At 39.9% G+C, this 22050-nt stretch overlaps 1 protein-coding gene across 33 annotated transcripts in view; it reads right to left on the reverse strand.

Annotated features, from left to right (window-relative positions):
* The window catches only part of Nrxn3 (neurexin 3), a 1553154-nt gene that overhangs the window by 1097336 nt on the left and 433768 nt on the right, over window positions 1–22050 (reverse strand). For 18 of the 33 annotated variants that reach the window (XM_040743342.1, XM_040743334.1, XM_040743332.1 and 15 more), the window contains 3 exons: window positions 17241–17542; window positions 13342–13365; window positions 11370–11531 (listed from right to left, as the gene is read on the reverse strand). In XM_040743342.1, the coding sequence (XP_040599276.1) occupies window positions 11370–11531; window positions 13342–13365; window positions 17241–17542 (488 nt within the window). The remainder of the gene's footprint in view (window positions 1–11369; window positions 11532–13341; window positions 13366–17240; window positions 17543–22050) is intronic. The other 15 variants (XM_040743341.1, XM_040743340.1, XM_040743343.1 and 12 more) reach the window with 1 other exon arrangement.

The raw sequence follows: 22050 nt of genomic DNA on the forward strand, positions 1-22050 counted from the left end.
CTGGAACAAAATGAAAGATGTACCATGTATCTAAAGACAAAAACCTTCTGCTGCTTGGCATTTATACCAGAAGAAGCCCCTTCCCTCTCTAGTCTCATAATGAAAATCATTCCTCCATTAGCAGGTTGAATAATATTAATTTGCCCAGTCAAAGTGGGAAATCAAGCAAAAACTGCCATTCTCACAGAACAATCAATGGCAAGGTGAAAGAAATGGGTAATTGTAGCTGGTCTCCCAGCAGGACATTCCTGCCTGATTAAATGACCTTTCCTATGAAGTGTGCTCTTCAAATGATAGTGAGGAGCTATTCCCCAGAGTAAGTTTAACTCCAGATTCACCAGCCTTCTCCGGAGGAGCTTTTTGCCTTTCCTAAGACAGAGTTTCATGACTGAGTTGATTAAGAATGGTGGCAGGAGTCATGATCTGGGACTATTTAGTCTTTATCATTCATGCTGGTAACAGCATGGGCATAGCACTCTGTCTCCCTGAACTCAAATTAGTAATAATGACAGAATTCACATAAAGTTTATGTTAAAAGAAAATAAGGGATAAATATGAAGAGCATAGTTCCTTGTAGACACATTTCATATACATTTGCTTTACCATGGTCTTGGCAATTAAATACTGTTGTAGATGTAACTGTTGGGATTGTAATGGTTTTAAAAGTGGTAACCTACAAAAGGCTAGGGAGAGGGAAATAGTTATGAGTGATACATATAAAAAGTTATAAATAGGTGATAACAGTGGCTAGGACCTCAACTTTGACCTTAATAAGGACAACCCAGGGTCTATGCCTAGTCAATTATCTAGGAAATCAGTGAAAAATGTCTTCAAATCAATGAGTCTGGTCAAATCAACCAGTCTCAAAAAATGATTTTCTTTTAGGGAGCTCATTCACTGTAAAGCTAAAATGCTCCCTGGAAAATACCACCTGCTCATTTGACACTGAAGACTTCTCTTAGATACCCAGTGGGCTTAGATGGCCAGAGAGTCAGAGAGCTCATTTGTTTGACCATGAATACCTCAACCTCAGTAGTTTACTATGTCTCTTTCTCTCTCTCTCTTTCTCTGTCTGTCTATCTCTCAGTGTGCCTCTCTCTCTCTGTCTCTCTGTCTCTGTCTCTGTCTCTGTCTCTCTGTCTCTGTCTCTCTCTCTCTCTCTCTGTGTTTCAGTGTTCTTTGTGTTAGATATCCAGGTTCTACTTATTAACCTAGTAAGAATATATGAATCAAATTGCTCTCACTCTCAGGGAGACTCTTTAGGTATAAGGCCAGTGCTCAACTTTTGAGTACCGGAATCTTTTCTATCTCAAGGTAGAGGATGTTGGTTCTGTCAGTTAACTCTCTTAATGTGAGGACACTAGATATCTTTCTTTGTCTGCTTTTGAACTCATGTCTCCAAGAGTGTTCTTATCTGTCAATTAGTTAATGTTTTAAAAGCTTTGATTCCCAGTCATTATACTCACATGTGGAGGTGGTATGCTGATGACAAATAAAATATCCTGGGCATTTGCTACCTTCATCTATTTTTTATTGTCCCAAACGTCCATTTTATCATCAGATAACATGAAGATAAATAGGACATGGTGAATTCTCCTCCATGACCAAAGGTTCTATTGCAAATGACAGGAAACAGGCCAACATGGTTCAGTCAAAGGATGGGATGAATAGAATGAATTTCCATAGCTGGAAATTCAATGGCAGTCTAACTTAAGGAATGTTTGATCCAAGACTTTGAAAATGTAACCAAAACCTAGACCTTCTTTACTCTCATCTTTCTGTTCTGTTTTTCAACCTTCTGGTCTCATATTTCATCATTGTCGTAGCAAAATGGACAGACAAGTACTCAGCTAAATAGCATCCGAAATGCTAACCCCCACCCCAAAATGACAACGGATGTCCTAAAACATATGGACCAAAATCCTGAACCTGTATGTTCCTGTCTCAAATTGAGTTAGGAAAAATTGCATGGCTAGAACACAGAAGTACCTGAGTAGATGGGAGATCACATGCTCACTGACAGAGACAAGCGTGGGGAGAGGGCCACTGAGTCATTGAAGTTTGAATGAAAAATCAGCAAGACCAGTAAATAGTTGTCAAAATGGAGAATGGAGCAAACCACTATCTGTTTCTCAAAAACATCGTCAACAATAAAAGCAATCCCTTTTTAATAGTTCAATTTTAGAGCCAGGCATGGTAGCTCCGGCCTGTATGTCCCAGCACTAGAGGGTAAGATAGGAAGATTGCCCTGGTTTAATCCAGGCTAGTCTCCATAGTAACTGGACAGCTTAGATCAAAACAATCAAGAGCAGAGGCAAAGGGAGAGAGAGATTAATTTTAAAGTAACTGAAGAGTCTCTTTCTCTTTGTCATAGTATTTTAATACCAAGTCTCTTTGAGGTAATAGATACTGATACTACTCCATTTTTTAAATATACATCCTGGGGTAAGTGATAATGCCTGCCCCCTCTTGAAATATGTGTCATGCATGTTACAAATCCCAGAAGATACAGTTTTGTCTCCTCTTCTTCTTTGGCACTCTAGTGTGTATTTGGTGTAGCAGTGATGCTATTTTGACTCTGCATATTAAAGTATGACTATCATAGATCAAAGAAAGCTATCATTTTTTTTGAATTAACATGAGAACTGGCCCTAATGTAGCTAGCTTCCTAGTCTTAGTTCTTCTCTCTAAACCATGTTGGATGAATTTCTTCAACTTCTAACTACAGAAACAGCTGAGAAAAATAAGTGATTCCCTGGTTTGTTGGTTGGTTTTTTAATTGATTAACAAAAGTATTTGAATGCTGACTACATTAGTATTATAATAGTGTTTTAAGTTTTATCAAGTCCTCCCATTACTAAGGAGGGAGAAGCAGGCAGATGTGAGTTTGAAGTCAGCTTGATCAACAGAGCAAGTTCCTAGACAACAGAAAGACCATATCTCAAAAACAAAACAAAAAAATCTTTTTCTCCTTACATTAAGATGCTTGACATAACTTATCTAGAAATGAGGGAGCTGAACCTGGGGGCAGTCAAGTGACTTGCTATATGCCAGGCAAACCATGAGGGATGAGTTACAGAGAACACAGCCTAGACTCACGTTCCTTCTGCATTCCTCACACTGATTTGGAATCCTTCTCTTGGACTTGCTCACTCTGAGCTCCATAGTGTTCTTAATACTAGAGAAAGAAGGATATACAGTTCCACACCATGACCCAAAATCACACATAAATGGATTGACATTTGTACCTACCTAATAAATTACAAAGGATACCAATACGAGGTCTTGCAAAACAATGAACTAAAGGAAAGGGGTAAAGAGGGGAAGAGAGTGAGCAGAAAAGTGACAGAACAATGTAAAATTAAAATTAAGATATAGCATAAGAAATTAAGGCATAGTATGAGAGACTAGCAACAGAAGACAGTGAGGCAGAATAACATAAAATGAGTATATTTTTAAGGCAACAACAAACACATTATCCCAAAGCCTGCAGGTGCCAGCAATTCAAATAAGCATATAGCAATTAACGGAATTAACATAGCCTTAAATAGCTTGGTTCACCAGATGTGGACTCCTATCAGGGTTCTATAAAACGTAAAGTTATTACAGATTAAACCATTAATCATCTGTTCAGAGACTATCTCTGGCTGCAAAGCCTCATTCAATTTTAAATGTCTAATAATCACAAAGGAATGTGGAATGTAATATGCACAATGGTGCTCCCCTCAAACCTTTTTTCCTTTGAATATATGTTCCATCCACCCAATTTTCCTGGTTTTCCTCCTATTATAAATGCCATGAGAAAAGATAGTGAGAAAAGGCAGTCTGTGCTAGAGGTCTCAGGCGGCATGTGGGTTTCCCATGGGCAAAGAGAGAGTCTAACACACTGGGTGCAGGGGAGAAATGCCAGCTGGAGGAGAAAGGAGAACATTGCAGGAACAACCTAATTGGACAACGCAGAAGGTCCAGCATGTAGGAGAGCACTGGGATGGGCTTCAGTAAACTTTCCCTGTTTCTGAAGGAACCACTGTGCAACCAGCACAGTGCTTTATCCAGCAACAACAGCCTAGCTACGCCAAAGACAGAAGAAGGAAAAAAGGGTCTGTTCTGACAGGGCAGCTGGAAATTGAAACACAGGTCAAGCAGAGGTGCTTTTCTGTGGAAATGGCTCAGGGTAGTCATTTCCCTGCTGGGTGCTAATCCTGATGGATTTCTTTCCATGTCTGCTTTTCAACTTCTTGGAAAAAAAATAAAGTACCCTGAGTACAGATAGTAGATGGATGGCCTTTTTATCAAGGAATTAGGGCCTGTTGAATAACATGTCAATATGATCATTAGGATGCTTGGGATCATTCAGTGGTTCTGTGTAAATACAGAAAAGAAAACAAAGGCCAAGAGTACAGTATGGAATGAATTGATTTTGTGGTCATACCTCCAAAACTTCTGATCATACAATTTGTTCACTGGTGTTTGTAAATAGTTTATGTTCCTCATTGTTTATTAGTTGACCTGCCTTCTTTCCTTTGCTCACACTTTCTCATTAGTCCCTCCTTTCCTTCCTGTTTTCTCCACTCATCTTAAGGCCTCAGTTGGGTACTGTGTCCTCCAAGAAGTCTTCTTGGAACTACAGGATAATACTAACTCTTCCTCAACCTCCCCATTACAACCACGGATGTCTTATTTTGTGTATTGACTGCCTTTCGGGAAGATGATAACTATATATCTGTCTCCTCCTACCAACTTTGTGGTCCTCTAAAGTAAGAACTTTATCTGTATATATCCTAGCATAGTCTTTGGCATGATATATGTTCTCAGTACTTACATAGGTCTACGGGCTCAATGATTCTAGTTCTTCAAAGAACTTATGATGAAAGTCTTCTTAAATTAGTTTTTTGGGTATTTCATAGAATGTGTTTTGATCATATTAACTCATCCACTCTACTCCTTAACTTCACCTATAGACATACCCCCAACTCATGTCTTCTTGTTTTTTTTGAACTCACCAAGTCAAGTTTGTGGTGCCCATACACCCATGAGTGCGATCCCATTAATTGGAGCTGAATCACCTCATCAGGAGTCACACCCTTAAAGAAAAATTGACTTTCCTTCTCCCAGAAGCCTTGAAATATCAATACCTCCTTGGTTAGGGGTGGAGACTCGTAAGACCCTCCTTACACCATGCTAGAATGTTGACAGGTCATAACTTGAAATTCTAACCCCAGCATCAAGGTATCTAGAGATGACCACTTTCAAGTAATTAGCTATTGATGAGATTTGTTTAATTTATTTATTTAATTATTTTCCCACCAAGTCAGGAGATAGTGAGATGATACTCTGACAACAGGAAGAATCTCCCACTAGAACCTGAATGTGATAAATACTGATCATAATTTCTAAGCCTCCAGACCGCGAAGTACTCAATTTTTTATAAGCAAGCCTTTCTCAAGTACTTTGCTATAGCAACCTTAACTAAGACAGTGTTGACCTGAACCTCACTAGATCTTAGATGTCCAAGCAACTAACTCATTTATTCATTTATTCAAGACATGTCATTGAATGAAAATTTCAGAAGCACCTACTGTTTATTAAGAAACAATAGGTTTCCCCGGGATAAGAATATAGTTGAGTTGCTAGAGTGCTTGCTAGCATACACAAATACGTCCGGTTGCATTCATAGTACCAAACACACAAGCTGTGAAGGCATACATCTGTAATCCCAAAACTTGAGAGACAGAGGCAGAAGAATTGGAAAAGAGACAGCCGAGGTCTACAAAATGAGTTTTAGGTCACACTGAGATACACGAGAGCTGGTCAGAAAAGGAGGGAGAGAAAAAAGGAGGGAGGGAGAGAAGGGAAAAGGAAGGATATATTCATAACTGACCACAATGTTTAATGCCAGAAGTAGTTTTAATTGCTGTGAAATGTTGACTATGACTTCTTCTCATGTGTCTCGTATTTCAACAGAGACTGATAGCATGAAATAAATGACTGAAGATAGAAATAGGGGAAGCACTGAGGAATGGTGGGTAGGTTGTCCCTCTCTTTACAAATATGAGAGGATTTTAATAGGGAAAACCTCAGAGTAAAAGGTTTTCCCTGAAAATAACTTGCTAATACAGGAGATGTGGAGATCTGCATAGGCAGATGCACATTCACTGAGAGTCCTGTTCACAGCTGCTTTGTACATGGCAATACGTAATTCTCTTTAGATCCCTAAGATATCATTGTATAATAAATAACATTTGGCTTATGCCCATCATTTCACTTGTCCTTTAGAAGAGTGCAACATAACTCTTAGGGTCTTCTCATTACAAATTGGCAAACTGATACTCATTTATTTAAAAAGAATCAGTGTCTAATTCTAGATCATATAGTACAATCAAGTTTATTTTCCTAAACAGGTTTTCTAATTTTTATTATTATTTATAATATTAATGTGCTTGAGTATTTTTCCTGTGTGTATGTCTGTGCACTACATGCATGCGTGGTACTCACTGAATCCAGAAGAAGGCATCAGACTCCCTAGAACTGGAATTATAAATGGTTATGAGCCACCATGATGGTGCTGGAAATGGAACCCAGATCCTTGGAAAATTCTCCAGTGCTCTTAATTGCTGAGCCACCTCTCCAGCCTCAGGGTCTACTAATAACTGTCAATTCAGTTATATTTTCATTATACTATGATGGCTCCTCAAACTTTTTGTGTACTGTTCATCCGAAGAGAGATTTCAACCCATTCTTCATGCTGTGTTAAGACCCTTTATTTGATATTTCTCTCATATTTGATATCCGAGGGATCTTGAAAGATTTAACTATTGACATGGCAAAGAATTCTTTTTTTTTATTTTATTTTCCAGTTTAAATTTAGATAAGAAACAAGGTTGCTTCACAAGTCAGTTCCAGGTCCCTCTCCTTTTCCCTCCCCTCCTCCCGTGCCCTCCCCCCAACCCCCCCTTACCCCCTCATTCCCCCAGGGAGGGTGAGGCCCTCCATGGGGGTGTCCATAGTCTGTCATTTCATATAGGGCAGGGCCTAGACCCTTCCCCAAGAGTTCAGGGTGAGAGTGCACCTCACATTGTTCTATGGGAGTCCAAAGTCCGTGTGTATACTTGGGATGGGTACTGACCTGCTGCCCAAGGCTCAATAGATTACCTAGGCCTCCTCACTGACACCCAGATTCAGGTGGTCTTGATCAGTCCCATGCTGGATTCCGAGGCTGATGCCTGGGATTCAAGAGTTAACCTTTGTCTGGTCAGTTGTTTCTGGGGGTTAAACCAGCCCAGTCTTAATCCCTTTGATCATCAGTCCTCCCTCTCTGTTACTGGCTTTCTTGAGTTCAGCTCAGTACTTAACCAAGGGAGTCTACCTCTTCTTCGATCAGCCACTAAATGAAGTTTCTGTTTCCCAGACTCTCTGGCCATAGGATTGTAGGCTGGCACTCCCCAGATCTATGTCTAAAATCCATATATGAGAGAGTACATGCCATGTTTCTCTTTTTGTGACTGAGTTACCTCACTCAGGATGGTTTCTTCTAGTGTCATCCATTTGCCTGTGAATCTCATGATTCCATTGTTTTTTTCTGCTGAATAGTACTCCATTGTGTAAATGTACCACATTTTCTCTATCCACTCTTCGGTTGAGGGACATCTAGGTTGCTTCCAAGTTCTGGCTATTACAAATAATGCTGCTATGAACATAGTGGAACAGACATCTTTGTTGTATGAATGGGCATCTTTTGGATATATGCCTAAGAGTGGTGTTGCTGGGTCTTGTGGTAGGTTTATTCCCATTTTTCTGAGGAATCTCCACACTGATTTCCAAAGTGGCTGAACCAGTTGGCACTCCCACCAGCAATGGAGGAGTGTCCCCCTTTCACCACATCCTCTCCAGCATAAATTATCATTGGTGTTTTTGATTTTAGCCATTCTGACAGGAGTGAGATGGTATCTCAGAGTTGTTTTGATTTGCATTTCCCGGATGGCTAAGGATGTTGAGCACTTTCTCAAGTGCCTCTCAGCCATTTTAGACTCCTCTATTGAAAACTCTCTATTTAGTTCTGCAGCCCACTTTTTAATTGGGTACTTTGATGTTTTGGAGACTTGCTTCTTGAGTTCTTTGTAAATTTTGGAGATCAACCCTCTGTCAGATGTGGGATTAGTGAATATTTTTTCCCATTCTGTGGGCTGCCTTTTTGTCTTGCTGACTGTGTCCTTTGCCTTACAGAAGCTTCTAAAGGCAAGTAATCAATACTGTCTTAAAATCACTTATCTGAGAAAAGTATCTATTCATTTTGGAACGTGTTGTTCACCCCGAAACTGATGTGTTGAAAGCCTCCACAAAGCTAAGAACAACTTCAACAAAAACTAAATAGATACACTAAAACAGGAAAAGACAAAAAGGACCAAGATGCCAACTTGGTGATATCCAAGTGGTGCAGAGAAACATAAGTTTGAAGACAACTTGATTGTGGCTTTCACAGAGATGCCAACTTAGGAGGTGTGTACACAGGCCATGTTCAGTCACTTCAGCTCAGCAGCAGAGTCATGAATTAACTTTCAGGAGTAAAGCAAGTAGAGTTCCCCAAATGAAACCTGCTTCTGCAATAAACAAACAAGTGGCTAGGATCCCATCATCTCTTTACCAAGTCCCAAAATTCGATTATATGGCATTTCAAATGTGTGTGCACATGTGTGCATGTGTGATCGTGTGTGTGTGTGTGTGTGTGTGTGTGTGTGTGTGTGTGTGTGTGTGTGTGTGTGTGTGTAGGCTAGAAGTCTAGACGTTGACTTGGGATGCTTTTCTCCGTTACTGTCCACCTTAATTTTAAAGATAGCAGTCTATCACTGAATCTGGAGTTCAAAGATTTGGCTTTACTATCTGGTCAATAAGTTGGGATTTTTTGGGGGGTGCTTGCTTTTTGTTTTGTTGGTTTTTTTTCAAGACAGGGTTTCTCTGTGTAGCCCTGGCTGTCCTGGAACTCACTCTGTAGACCAGTCTGACCTCAAACTCAGAGATCTTCCTGTCTCTGCCTCTGCCTCCTGAGTGCTAAGTTTAAAGTCAGGTACCACCACTGCAGGCTTCTGGCCAGCAAGTTTTGAGAGGCCTCCTGTCTCTGCCTCCTCAGCACTGGAATTAAAGGCTTAAGCCATGACTCATGGTTTTTATCTTTCATGTGAGATTTGGGAGTCAAAGTAGGTCTTTATGCTAGCCCCACAAAGTTGCAAGGTATTTAACAACATTTGACCGACTGCTAAATGATTTCCTGGGGTTTTTTGTTTTTTTTTTTTTAACCTAATCTCCACTATAATTGCCCCGTCCTTCTCTCTCTCTCTCTGCCTCTGTCCTTCCCCTCTTCATGTATGTATGTATGTATGTATGTATGAATGTATGCACACATATGTCCATGTTTTATTTTAATCTAAATTCTTCTTTGGTAAAGTTATCATAGGTATCACACTATTTTCCTGCATGTTCCAAAATTCTCAGAGCTAATCTTCCTAATTAATAGATAAAAAACACTGTAGTTGGTAAACTGTTCCTTTGTCTACAAATATAACCCAGAGATGATTTATGTAACTGTGTGTAGAGGAAACATGACCCCCAGGAAACTTCATGTTCTGGGTTGTTGCCCCACAGAAAAATGGGGGACTATGCCATGTCAATCAATCCTTGAGGCATTCCTGATTCAAGTCCTTGGTGGCAGGAATGTTGCAATCATTTTTCTGAAGAGAATTCAATTCAAACCAGTGTGAATTTACCATGGTTTTAGGGCGTCTCAGTGTTCATCAGACTCTGAGTAGTGTATGCCCTTAGTCTATTTAAGTAGAAGTAAATCCCAGGGAACAAATGCTGTGTGCCTACCATAATTTCTCCATAAAAAACAGGGGCATTCACAAAACCAGCAGAAGCTGAGGTGACCACTGTCAGAGAGAGGGCAGTAGTTTGAATTCTCCTCTCTATTAGTCCTGAAGACCAAGAACAATACAAAGCCATAGTTGGAATATTCCTTCCTCTGTGATGCCTTCCTTCCTACTTCTTCCTCTCAGCTCACACATGGCTTGTTGCAGCAAGTGTTGGCTCAAACGTCACTTCTTCTCTGAAACTGACTCCCACCTAAAATTTATCTGTTTCCTCTGCTCAAACAGAGTGTTTAGTCTGCAGCACTGAACACATGCTCCTATGCTGTAATTATTCACGTGCTGATCTCAACTCCCATCCCTGAGTATACAGTCTTTGAGCATGAAGATCATCACTTATCAAGAACCACTGAGGTTAAATACAGCACTGTAAAAAGGTTCATCATGGTTGCCTGGTAAGTCAGCCCATTAAATAAATCTTTTCTGTCCACCTACTGTGTGCAGCTAGAGTAGAGGCAATTCCTGTTCGTCATCTAGTGCCACTGACAAATCCATGTACGATGTCATCTAGTGTATGCCTGCTGTTCAATAAACTCTGAATCACTGTAATAAGAATAAAACATATTCCCCAGGAGGAGGCTCACAATATCACAAAAATTTTATCTAAAAGAAACAACACTATCAGATTCTCAGGGAATTTCCCTATGGAAATGGTATGGATATCTCAGGCAATGGAACTTAGCTTAGATTAAAAAAAAATGGACAGTGTGCGGCTTCCCTAACACAGTGTGGTGAAGGAATTCTCACAAATCAAGGCTGATTCTTTTTTGCCTCAGCAGTTGACCTCAGAGGTTGAGCTCACAGTTGACTGAAGCTCCTCTGCTCTCAGACAGAGGTCTCAACACATCAGCTACAAGGGTGACAAATGAGGAATGGCCAAGCCCTGCTGCTCTCTCACTGCTACACTGACTAGCTTTCAGGGAAGGAAAACAAAGAAAGGAAAGCAAGCCTATTTTTCTGAGCATGAACATAACATGCTGAAATTTTGGCCTTTATTTTGTCAAATGAGAAAAAATGGGGACTGCCACATTTAATAAAGACACAATAATACGTGTATGCTATATTTTAGACAAGACACATAAACCGTGTGACATCTAACTATAGCTTCCTACTTGCTGAACAGAAAATCAAGTTTCACGTGTGTCCTTGTGATTTCATCTGCAGTGCATGGTTCATTTACATTTCACAGCTATCTGAGCAACAAGAGTCTTCATTAGTTAGAGAAGGAAACAGCACCATAGAATAGGTAAGTAGCAAACCCAAAGTCACTCAACAATCTTAATCTTGGACCAAAGGATAGGACTTTTACTTTAAAGTTCAAAGTCTTCTCTTCTACAACATTTCATCGTGTGCAAAGATTAGCTGCCATGCGTATTCACTGGTCTACAGCTCTCTTTTTATTCTCAAGCGGCCATACCACCCACCCACTCAATGGAAGTGTGTCAGCCTTACCTCTTTAAGGCAGCCCATGAAGTTGTTGCTCACAGGTGAGCCTGGCAAGTCTGCGGTGCTGGGGCTTCCACCAACATAGAAGAAATCATCTGAGCCCAGCATGGTGTAGTCCTCTTGAGTGTAGCCCGTTGTGGTAAGGATACCATCCACAGAGATTGTCACCTGATAGTAGGACATAGGGACAAAAAAAAAATCCCAGCAATGACCTTACAATCCTATTAAAACTCAGTGGCTCCCCCTACATGTAGTTTCACCTGAGTTAAGATTTTTGGTGAGGTATTCTTTCTAATTTGGCTTGACTTTAGTATGTGAAGTCAAGTTCCATTTTCTGGTCTGCCTTCTCAAGTCCCAAGCCTACAGTCTTCTCTGGTGGCTAATGGGACAATGTGTTAGAATGGCTACGCTAAGTACCTTGTTCCACCCATTACATACTTCATTGAGTCAGGCTAGAAAATGGAACCACCCTTAGACGATGTCACTTGTCTTAGTTCACTGCTAAAAATGATTGCTTTTTTCTTATGATTGTTATTCATGGTGGTAATGAGAAACACCAAAGGAGACATTCGACAATGGTATATGTTAGGGGTTGGTCTTTGGTAGTGTTTTTTTCCTTTTTTTCTTTTCTTTTTTATTTGTTTCTTTTATGGTTCACACCATACTAACAAACATGCATACAGGGTAGGGATGGAGAATGGTCTCTGTTCTAACATGTCCAGAATGATACATGCTATGTACCATCCCAGGGTACCAACCCCTGCCCTCCCTTAATTACCACCACCACCAACTGAAGAAATGAGCCAATCTCAAAAAAGCAACTTTAACAAAAAGAAATGAATGATGAGGCAATGACAACCAAAATGATAATGATGCCATGGAGGGATTAGCACCCACACACCCGCCATCCATAAGCAGGGGGCAGAGAGAAAAGACGAGGCCTCAGAGCATGCACACACCATACACTGACACACCCATGCGGAAATCATCTGGTGATGAGAGAGAAGGCAGGATGGGGCAAACGTAGTTCTGTGGGAAAGGATAAAATAACACAATAGAAATCCACACCACACATGCATGCATTAAACAAACTAAGAGAAAAAAATGGAAGTGGGGGGAGGGACGAAATCACTTAAAACTAAAGGATAACACTTCCCCTGTCTACCACCTCCCTTACTGGAAAAAAAGGAAAAAAAAGAAAAGAAAAAGTCCAAACCCAACCCCAAATACATGAAGGATGAGAGGAGGATGAAGATGGGGAAGTGGGAAAGAGGAGAGTGGAAATGGGTTGATGGTTGGTTGCCAGTTGTTAGTAACATAGAGGTAAGTGTGGGACGGGTTCAGATGCTGATGCATTTTCCACGAGACAGGACCATGCCATGCAGTGTCTATGAAGAACACAACTGGTGGCACTCCCTTTGGCCACAGTGAGGAATGAGGTCAAAGATAGGAGAGGAAGATTCTAGGGAGCAGCATAATTTCCTCTTCAGAGCATCTGTGGCAGCCACAGCCACATAAAGGGACAGAGAGAGGGACTAAGGCATAGGGAAGGAGACAGAGCAACCAGGAAGAGAGAGAGGAACACACAGGCAGAAGGAAGTCTTCAGTAGAGATCTCTGTAGCCCCTAGACTGCCACTTGGAGGTTGCAAAACAGGTAAATAAAAATAGAACTAATTGAAGACTCTTTCATAAAAAATAACTTTAGGGGGAAGAAAAAAAAACAACCAAACAAAGGAAAACTGGAAAAGGGGGACTGTCCTCATCAAAATTGAATAAATTCTATTCTCAGGGCAGCTACATTTCCTTCAATTTTTCTTTTTAAAGAAAAAGGCTTGCATTAAATTTAGCAAAGAAAAAACTTGAAAAAAAGAAGTCTAAAGAGGACAAAAGGGGGGTTGGGGGAAAGGGGGGCAACACACGGCAAACCCAAAAGAAGACAATAAGAATGATATCTACCAGACAATGTAGTTTGTTTACCATAGCGTGTCCGATGCCTGAGTGCTTTGCGGAGAAGGGGGAAGAAAGGAAATTAAAAATTGTGAACAGAACGATTGTTAATTAAAAAAACTAAAAACAAAGATGAGTCGTTAGGGTGTTAGTACATTAGTCGGTTAGTAAAATGACACATCGCATGAGTGATCTTGTGTTAGTTTTTCAAAAAAAAAAAAAAAAGGCACCCAACACAGAAAGAGAGTGGGAAAAGACAATGAGACTAGGACTCTATGGAAACTCTTGCTTGGGGACTCAGGCAGCAGTCATGGCAACTGCCCATTTGTTGCAGATACCATTCAGACTAAACCTCACTGCTTAGAGTTAGTATCATACTTACTTCCCAGGCTCCTCTGAATGAACGATGTCAGCGTTTCCTTCCCACCCTCCAGTAAATACATACATGTTCCCTTGTACTGAAATAAAGACCCACCACCCAAAAACACCAGTCCATATGGAGACAAATAGATAACTAAATACTAATGATATGTTAGTATTTATTTTCACATCTGAATCTAATTACATGGATGGATCATCTTAAAAAGAATCGAATGCTAACACACAGAGCCTCAGACAGCAAGACTTGATTATACTGCATATATTAGTTCTCCGCAGACTGTCTTTGATCCCATTGAGGTCTGCAAATTTGTGAGCCAAAGGGAGCAGGTTCAGATTTCTTTTACTTATAGTTTATAATATCTATGTCATAATGATACACCAAAACATTATTTATTACCCAAATAAAGTTATTAGTTTATTTACTTTGCCAGACTGGCTGGGAAGAAATCGCCCCCACTATTCCTCTGAAACATTGAGTTTTAAGCCATTAAACAATTTTGTGAGTGGATATCAGGAAGAGTGGCAGATTAAATGTGATTAGAAAAGTCCTTACTACAATTAATCTCCTCTTTGCTACTAATTTCCAAGTGCTTAATTGACAACACTCTTTGAGTTGGGAGTCTGTAAAGCTAGAAAACCTTCCACTTATTTTGTGTACATGTTTTACCAAAAGATACACCCAGATGTAAACAAGTTATGTGACAGACTTGACCTGGGGTTCTAGTAAGATAAAGGACAATATCCTTCCCTCTGTGAAATCAGAGTCATTGACACACACACACACACACACACACACACACACACACACACACACACTAACAATTTTAGTTCTTAATCCCAACTATAATTTGAAACAAACACAGGTAGTCCATATTTGAAACCTTTCATTCTGACGTTCCTATCTGGGCTTGGTTCTGAGTTGCCATAAGGACAGAACCACCTATCGGTGGCCATGGAAAAAGAAAATAGTAGTTCTGCCCTCCTTGGTAAGGGATACTCTCTTGAAACCCAGGCCAATTTTTCTTAGATAAATCCTTCCCACTAAAGACATTAGATTTTGCCAAACAAGTAGATGGGTTGCCATCAGCTTTTTATCAAATATTTATGAAATCATTTATAGTTTATTTGAAATACACAGAGGCTTCCCATTTTTGTAATGTATTCTAGGGAACTCAAAAGGGATACTATGAATATTTCAGTGGGTTAAATAATCTTAGATTGTACAATATTGAATGGACCTCATTTGTGAAAATCAACTCCCCCCCAAATCTGGATTCCAATGAGTTTAGGTGATATAGGTATTCTGTATTCTGTTTTTTTTTTACATGTGATCAAGATTCTCCCTGCTAAGAAATACTCCAAACCCCAAGAACTCAATAGCATTAATTAGAAAAGGCAACTCCACTTTCCTACATCCTTGGCAGCAGGCAGAAATGATCCCCTCTGGGCTGATGCCCAGCCTGTAAATCATGTGCACATCACAGCAAATCTAGCACCCAGACCATGGATGAGCTCATAACCCTCCTGCAACAGAAGGCACTTTGCATATTTAGCCAGCACACATGGCTCGGGAGCATTGTAAACAGAGTATGCAAATGCACGCTGTGATGGAGGAAGGTGAAATGACTTGTCCAAGGACACAGAGAGGAGTGGACTTTCAAACTTGGAATATATTAGAAGCTCGACAGAGTGATTTTTCTCACAGTGTTCCTGACCAAAACGTGTTTGAACTAGAATCTAATTTGTCTGCTTGAAGTGCTTACCTGGGGCCTCATACTCTTGGAAAAGAGAGTTTTTAGTAGAAACGAAAGTGAGAGTTTTGTGAGCAACTCAGAGTGGCTCCTGAATAAGTAAGAAGTGTGTAGGGTAGGAACAAGAGAAGCAAATTGATGAACTCTGTGACCTGATAATACTACTCAGAACATAAAATTTCCCCTCAAATGAATAAGGCTCCAAAGGTATTATTTTGAAGATGCCAATTGAAACTGGCAAAAAGTCATAATTCACTTTTTGGTCTAGAGTTCACAGCCAAGATACATTGAGTGTGTCTATGTCTGCAAATGGAAATTTGATTTGGGAATCTCTTGATTATTAAGAAGATCCTCTGGGCAGCAATGAATGGAGGTGATGAACAAAAGCACTTACATATTAGAATTATTTGACCTTGAAGGGAAATCATAGAACAATGCCTCATAAAATTTGAATTCCTATGTGGTGAAAATGTTGGGGACTCGAAGTCTTGTGTTACTTGATAACTTCACTATAAACAGAAGAGGATCTCCCAGTCAGTTGGCTTCCTTGAAACACTTAAATGTGCAGAAGAGTGTTTTGACTATAACATATTTCCAGTGTGAGCCAGCCTATGTCATTTGTTTAGCATTTCTTAGGAGTCATACTTTTATCAAACAGAAAACATATGCAAACACCTGTCATGTCTTATGCTTTCATGTTTACACGAGACCGCATTAAATCAATCATACTGCAGAAGAAAATTTGATAAGCATTTTCAGGAAATTTGCATACAGTTTTCTGATTAATAAAGGATGAACGCTGTCCAACTGGTTTGCGTGACAAATTTACAAGTAGGAAAAATACCAACTGAAAATAGAAACATGAAAAAGGCAATCTCAGCACAGACCTTGGCTTTGATGGGAAACACTTTTCTTTGGCAGATGTGTACTGATAAGGTCTGATTATTATCATTATTAGTAATGAAATGGAAAACAACTTCGCTTGGCTCAGGCTTTCTGGACGTGGTGTCACCTGACGGAGTTGCCTGCTTAGAATCCGCAAGCGCTGGGAGTTCTCAAGCACACACAGCATCGGGAGAGCTGCTCCAAAGTTGACATTTTTATTTGGGCGCTTCCACTTGCCAGGCCTCCCAGGCCACTGAAGAGTCTCGGAGGTAGAGACAAGGGCAGTGAGGTAGGACCACAGCGTCAGGGAACAGAGAAACATGATTTCAGAAAGATCCCGGCTAATTAATTCCAAGGCTAGAGGTTCATATAACAGTAGGAACAGAAAGTAAATAAATAAATAAACAAAGGTAGGGAGGGATGGTAAATTAGTAGGAGAGAGAAAAAGCTTTGTTTTCTTGGAGTGAATTAAAATTATTATGACATCATGGCAATGGCTAACTTAATTAAAAAGAAAAACATACTCAAACAATGAGGACAATCCATCAAACTGTGGAAACAAAATGCTGTCCCTAATTGAATTTAACAACACTATGATAAGATTTGAATGCAATTAATAAAATGATAAAAGTAAAGCAGAATAATAAGGATGGAAGTACTTATCATTTTTATTATCTATACAATGGTTATATTTTTTTCTTAAAGAACAAGTACAAATGGGGAATTAAAGTATAAGGAGAAAAATAGTGTAATCATTTTTCCTGGTGAAATTGCAAAAAAAAACTTGGAGAAAGTTAGACTTTAACATATCTACATCCAGATCCCTAGCCTTCAATACCTCACCAGTCACCTGCCCCAAACAGTGTCTGCCTAAGATGGGTCTTCCAGGATCGCTGTCCCCCCGGCCATTACCTGCCGAAGATTACGTGTCACTTTGACATCATGCCAGGCGTTGTCGTTGAATTTCCCATTCACTGGCTCCACAATAGCCTCAAAGGCACCAGAGCCCAGGTTAATGACTAAGGAGACGGCACCATCCTTCAGAGCTAGGTTAACGTAGTCGGCCGACTTGCCCGTATGGAGGATGAGCCCATTGCGTTGCCAGGTCTTAAAAGAGAGGGTGATTTCATCACTGCTGCTCTGGATGGGGTTCTGAGACAGGTCATAGCACAGATACTCTGAGCCTCTGAAGGTAGCCACGTTCTCCTCTCGAGCTGTGGGTAAAGAAAAAGACAAAGAGGTCATGCCTTGGAGAGCAAGAATATACTCTAGGCAGCTCCTACTTAACTAGAGGAAAATAGGAGGGCTGACGATAGGGAAACTATGTAGCCACACAGTAAAAGAAAAACAAAACAGTCCAAAGGGTTGGAATGCCTTTCCTTCAAATGTTCTGGAAAAAAAACCTGTGGAGAAAATTTATTCAAAATGGCCAGTTGGGGCTCCCATTGTCTTTGCATCAGGGATGGTATTGCAATGTTTGCAACAGATCCGGTTCAGAGTAGATAATTAACTATCCTTTCTAGCAAAGGACTCCTTAGCTCTTGGTCAATTTCATGAAACAACAGCTTGAAATAAATTACCCTAAAAAATTGACTTTGATATCCATTCATTAGAAACCTAGCGAACTATGGTTTCTATGGTAAAGTCGGAAGCCCCATACAACACTACTGAGTATTTTTAGTAGAAGATTGGACTAGAGAGGTGATAAGTCATGTGAGGGAAAGGGCAAAGCATAAAACATGGTAATAAAGCTTTGTCTAGCAACCCTTAGACTCAAGCAAAGTGGCCTTGTGCTCTGGGCAGACAAGAGGAGTCATCTCAAAAGGCTCCTTCCTGAATGGAACTTCCTCTTGACATAACCATGTCTCCCAAGGATAACAAGGCCAAGGCAGAATCCCAGTGCAATCTATATGGTCTTTCAAGACCACATTTCTGACATTGGCACCTTGAAATTCCTCATCTGAAAGCCTGTTGGGTGAAACATCTTCTATGGACCCATTGCTTTCTGAAAGTAAAACATGGTACTGATGTTGACACATCAGGAAACAAAGCTTGCTGTGTAGACAGAGGCATCCACATGCATTAATCTTAGATACCTTGTAACACAGGACAAAGCTGAATGTTGGAAGAAAATTAGGGACAGTCCTGGCTCAGAACCAGAGGGCTTCCTATCCTCTCCACAGTACTATTACCCAAGGCATCAAATCAAAAAGTTCTAAACTCAAGCCTGGACTTCCAGGTAGTTACAAAGTATCCTCTTTAACTTAAGAGAAGAACATACAGCTAATATGATTAATTAACAATTTATTTGATGCACAATTTGGGCACACAGTGCATGAATGTCTAAGTGTGTTCTTGTTAGGCAAACTCAGAATGTAGTATTTCATAACAGACTCAGTCAACTTCTATTTAAAAGAACTTAAATAATGAAAGAAAGTTGGCAATAAAATACATCTAGAAACTTAGGATAGGGAAATTCTATTTTCCTTAGCTACACTACATTTCAACCTTACAAACCATAGCCTAATTTACTTCAACTCAGATTCCAATTAACTGCCTCAGCTCTACACAAATTACTTAAATAAAACACCTATTTTCAAATCACATGGTAATAAAATGAAGTACAGCAGTCACTCTTACTATGTTGCAAGACAAAACCTCACTACAGATAGTTAAATTAGCTGTAACATCACAGCACCAACAGTGTGAAAGCAGAAATTAAAAGTCAAATTCTCAAGGGTTAAAGAAGAAATGAAGTTTTACTGCATGTTACACAGGATCTCAACGGTGTGTTGTACACATCCAGTCATAAGCAAAGTTACCTGCTTACCTACAGATCACTAAATTGTATCAGTTGTAATGTGTATCTTCCACTCACATACGTGAGTGTGTGTCTGTGTGGGGGGGCGCCCATATATGTGTGTGTATGTCCATCCATATATGTGTGTGTGTGCCCATCCATATATGTGTGTGCCCATCCATACATGTGTATGCCCATCCATATCTGTATATGCACATTTGTATATATAGGGAATAAGCAAACAAGTAATACTTGGCACATATTTATGCCTGCTGCATTTTCTCAAAAAACAGCCTCAAAAATTTAAGAAGCTGAAATGTGACATGGTCTGTGTGTTTGAAATATACTCAGTCTAATCCTCTAATGCCCTGTCTACTGTCACAACCTCTCCTATCATTTGTGGAGAAGCATATTTACTAAACAGCAGCTAAACAACAGACCTGGAAACAACTCTCATCTAGAATAGATGACAATCGCATGCACTTTTCACAACTCAGCCCTTTCTCCATGTAGAGGGACATGCATGCCTACTGCTGTTTTGTCTTTGGTACTACATGTGACAAAAACAGCGGAAATTGTCTTAAAGCCTAAGTTATGCATTGTGGGCCCTGAACAAGGATGAGCTGAGTGAGGAGAGCAATGCAGAGCTTACATTAATCAAGGAGGACCTTTCAAATGGAAAAGCATTGACACAAAGCAGCAAGGTATCAGGATGTTATTTAATGTGTCAGACTGTGCTTAATATTTTTCCTGTAATTAGAGGAAGGAATCTGTCAAAATAATAAATTTTTAACTTTTAAGGTGTTTTAGGGATAGTCTGATTTTTTTTTTTTTGGTTTTTACGAGACAGGGTTTCTCTGTATTGTTTGAGGCTGTCGGTCCAGCCCAGCCTCGAACTCACAGCGATCCGCCTGCCTGTGCCGCCCAGGTGCTGGGATTAAAGGTGTGCGCCACCACCACCCAGCTAGGGATAGTCTGATTTAATGCCTTTATTTTATTAAGGAAGAAACTGATGCATAGGAATAAGTGGGTGCCCAAGATGATACAGTGCTTCTTAATCAGGACTTGAAGAACCTCTGGTCTTTACCTGTCCCTGCGACACTCATTTAGAATCTGCTGCATGCTTCTAATGAACTTCTCTAAGGCTGTGTGTGGTTCCATGTAGCTGTGTGTGGACTTGTAAACAAACTGGTTTAGGTAAAGTGATCTACAAACCAACTCCTCTCCCACTAGATTAACCACATGTGCTTACCAAAAGAAACATCTCCTTTTCCTTCATGGATTCTGAATATACTTAAACAAAGTTTTTTTTTAATGTAGAATGCCATGAAAAGAAATACAAATGGTGACATTACCACAGAAAACAGAATACCACAATAAATAAGATATAACACCACTGAGAAGGAAAATATCTATGCAAATCATATGATTATGTTAATATCCCAATGAAAATCACATGTAGCTAAGTGTTTTCCATTGTGAGTATCTAAAGGAGATTTCTGAAGCAGTTCACAGCATCTCTGATTTCTCCACTAAACAGTGCATTTGTTCATTTTACTTCTTCCCTGGGCCAACGCTGATGTCAAGAGTCGTATCATCCCAACTGCCCAGATTTCTCATGCCAGCAGGTGTCCATTAAGAACAATAGACAGCTGCAGGCTCTGCTCCAAATCATACTCTAGATTAGCAAACTTATTTCAGCTTTAATTCATGGGATTTAATCTTCCTGACTTTTTAAAGGAAAGGCCTGACAACTCACGCCCCACTCTCTCAGAGCAAATAAAGGCTAGGAATGAGACAGAGAAGGACTTTTAGAAGATTATCCTGTTGCACACCCTCACAGTGGAGACACGTTTTCTCCCAAGACCCTGACCTATCTTAATTTGTTCCAGTAGCTGAGACTCAAGCATATTCTTATCACCTTGAAAACTATATTGGGCTGACAGTCAACATAACCAAAAGGGCAGAACCAGATAGTGACAAAATACATTTCTGAATCAACTCAATTCTCCAAACCGTCCACTGAAAAAAAAAAGGCAACAGTGCCCCAAATTCATTTTCTATACATGATGTTTATAGTGAAAAGGGGGTGAAAAGGACAATGCAGTCACCTTGTATGTATTCACGCTAAACAGGTGGAGAAAATGAATGCAGGGTTTTATGTAACACGGCAAACAGCAGCTTAGCTTACAGCTATGGCTTGGCAAGAAAGAAGGCACTAACATAGCTAATGGGTTGTTGAGATCCATCTAAATGATATCATGCCAAAGTTTGCTATCTATTGTGTAAGTATTAAAATAAAAATGTTATTGTCACTGTGTAAAACGCAGAGCTCAACTCCTTATGACAGCAAATCATTTACCCATTAGTTGTAGCTGTCCAACTGATTAAACACTAGATGGAATCTAGATATGTATAGTTGGAGGTTTTAAATCAGTTTGTGTAAGATACATGAAGTACTTATTTTTCAAATAGCTTGCTAATCGAAGCACTGAAATATACATAGCATTAACAAGCATTTTTTCAATTCTGTTCTGCACAATTTCAAAATAAAAAAAATTCAGCTGGCAATTCATAGAATAATAGCTCTCAGAAAAATTCCAAAGTAGGTTAAAATATCCAGTGTAATACTTTCTTACTGTGAAGGCCAAGAGGTGTGGCTTGGTGTCTTAAAACCCAACTATGTCCATAGATGAAGACACACATAAGCATACGCGCATGTGCGAGTATACACACACATGCACTCTTGCACGCACACACACACACACGTGCGCGCACACAAAGAGAGAGAGAGAAACAGACAATTATTGAAAATTGCTGAATAATTAACTGTTTGGTGTTTGATTTAGTCTGACACATGGGCTCTTGACAGCTTTCAACTCACAATATAGCCAAAGACAGAAGGCCCATCTGAGGCTTCTA

This window comes from Mesocricetus auratus, unplaced genomic scaffold (assembly GCF_017639785.1).
Source record: "Mesocricetus auratus isolate SY011 unplaced genomic scaffold, BCM_Maur_2.0 Super-Scaffold_15014, whole genome shotgun sequence".
NCBI lineage: Eukaryota > Metazoa > Chordata > Mammalia > Rodentia > Cricetidae > Mesocricetus > Mesocricetus auratus.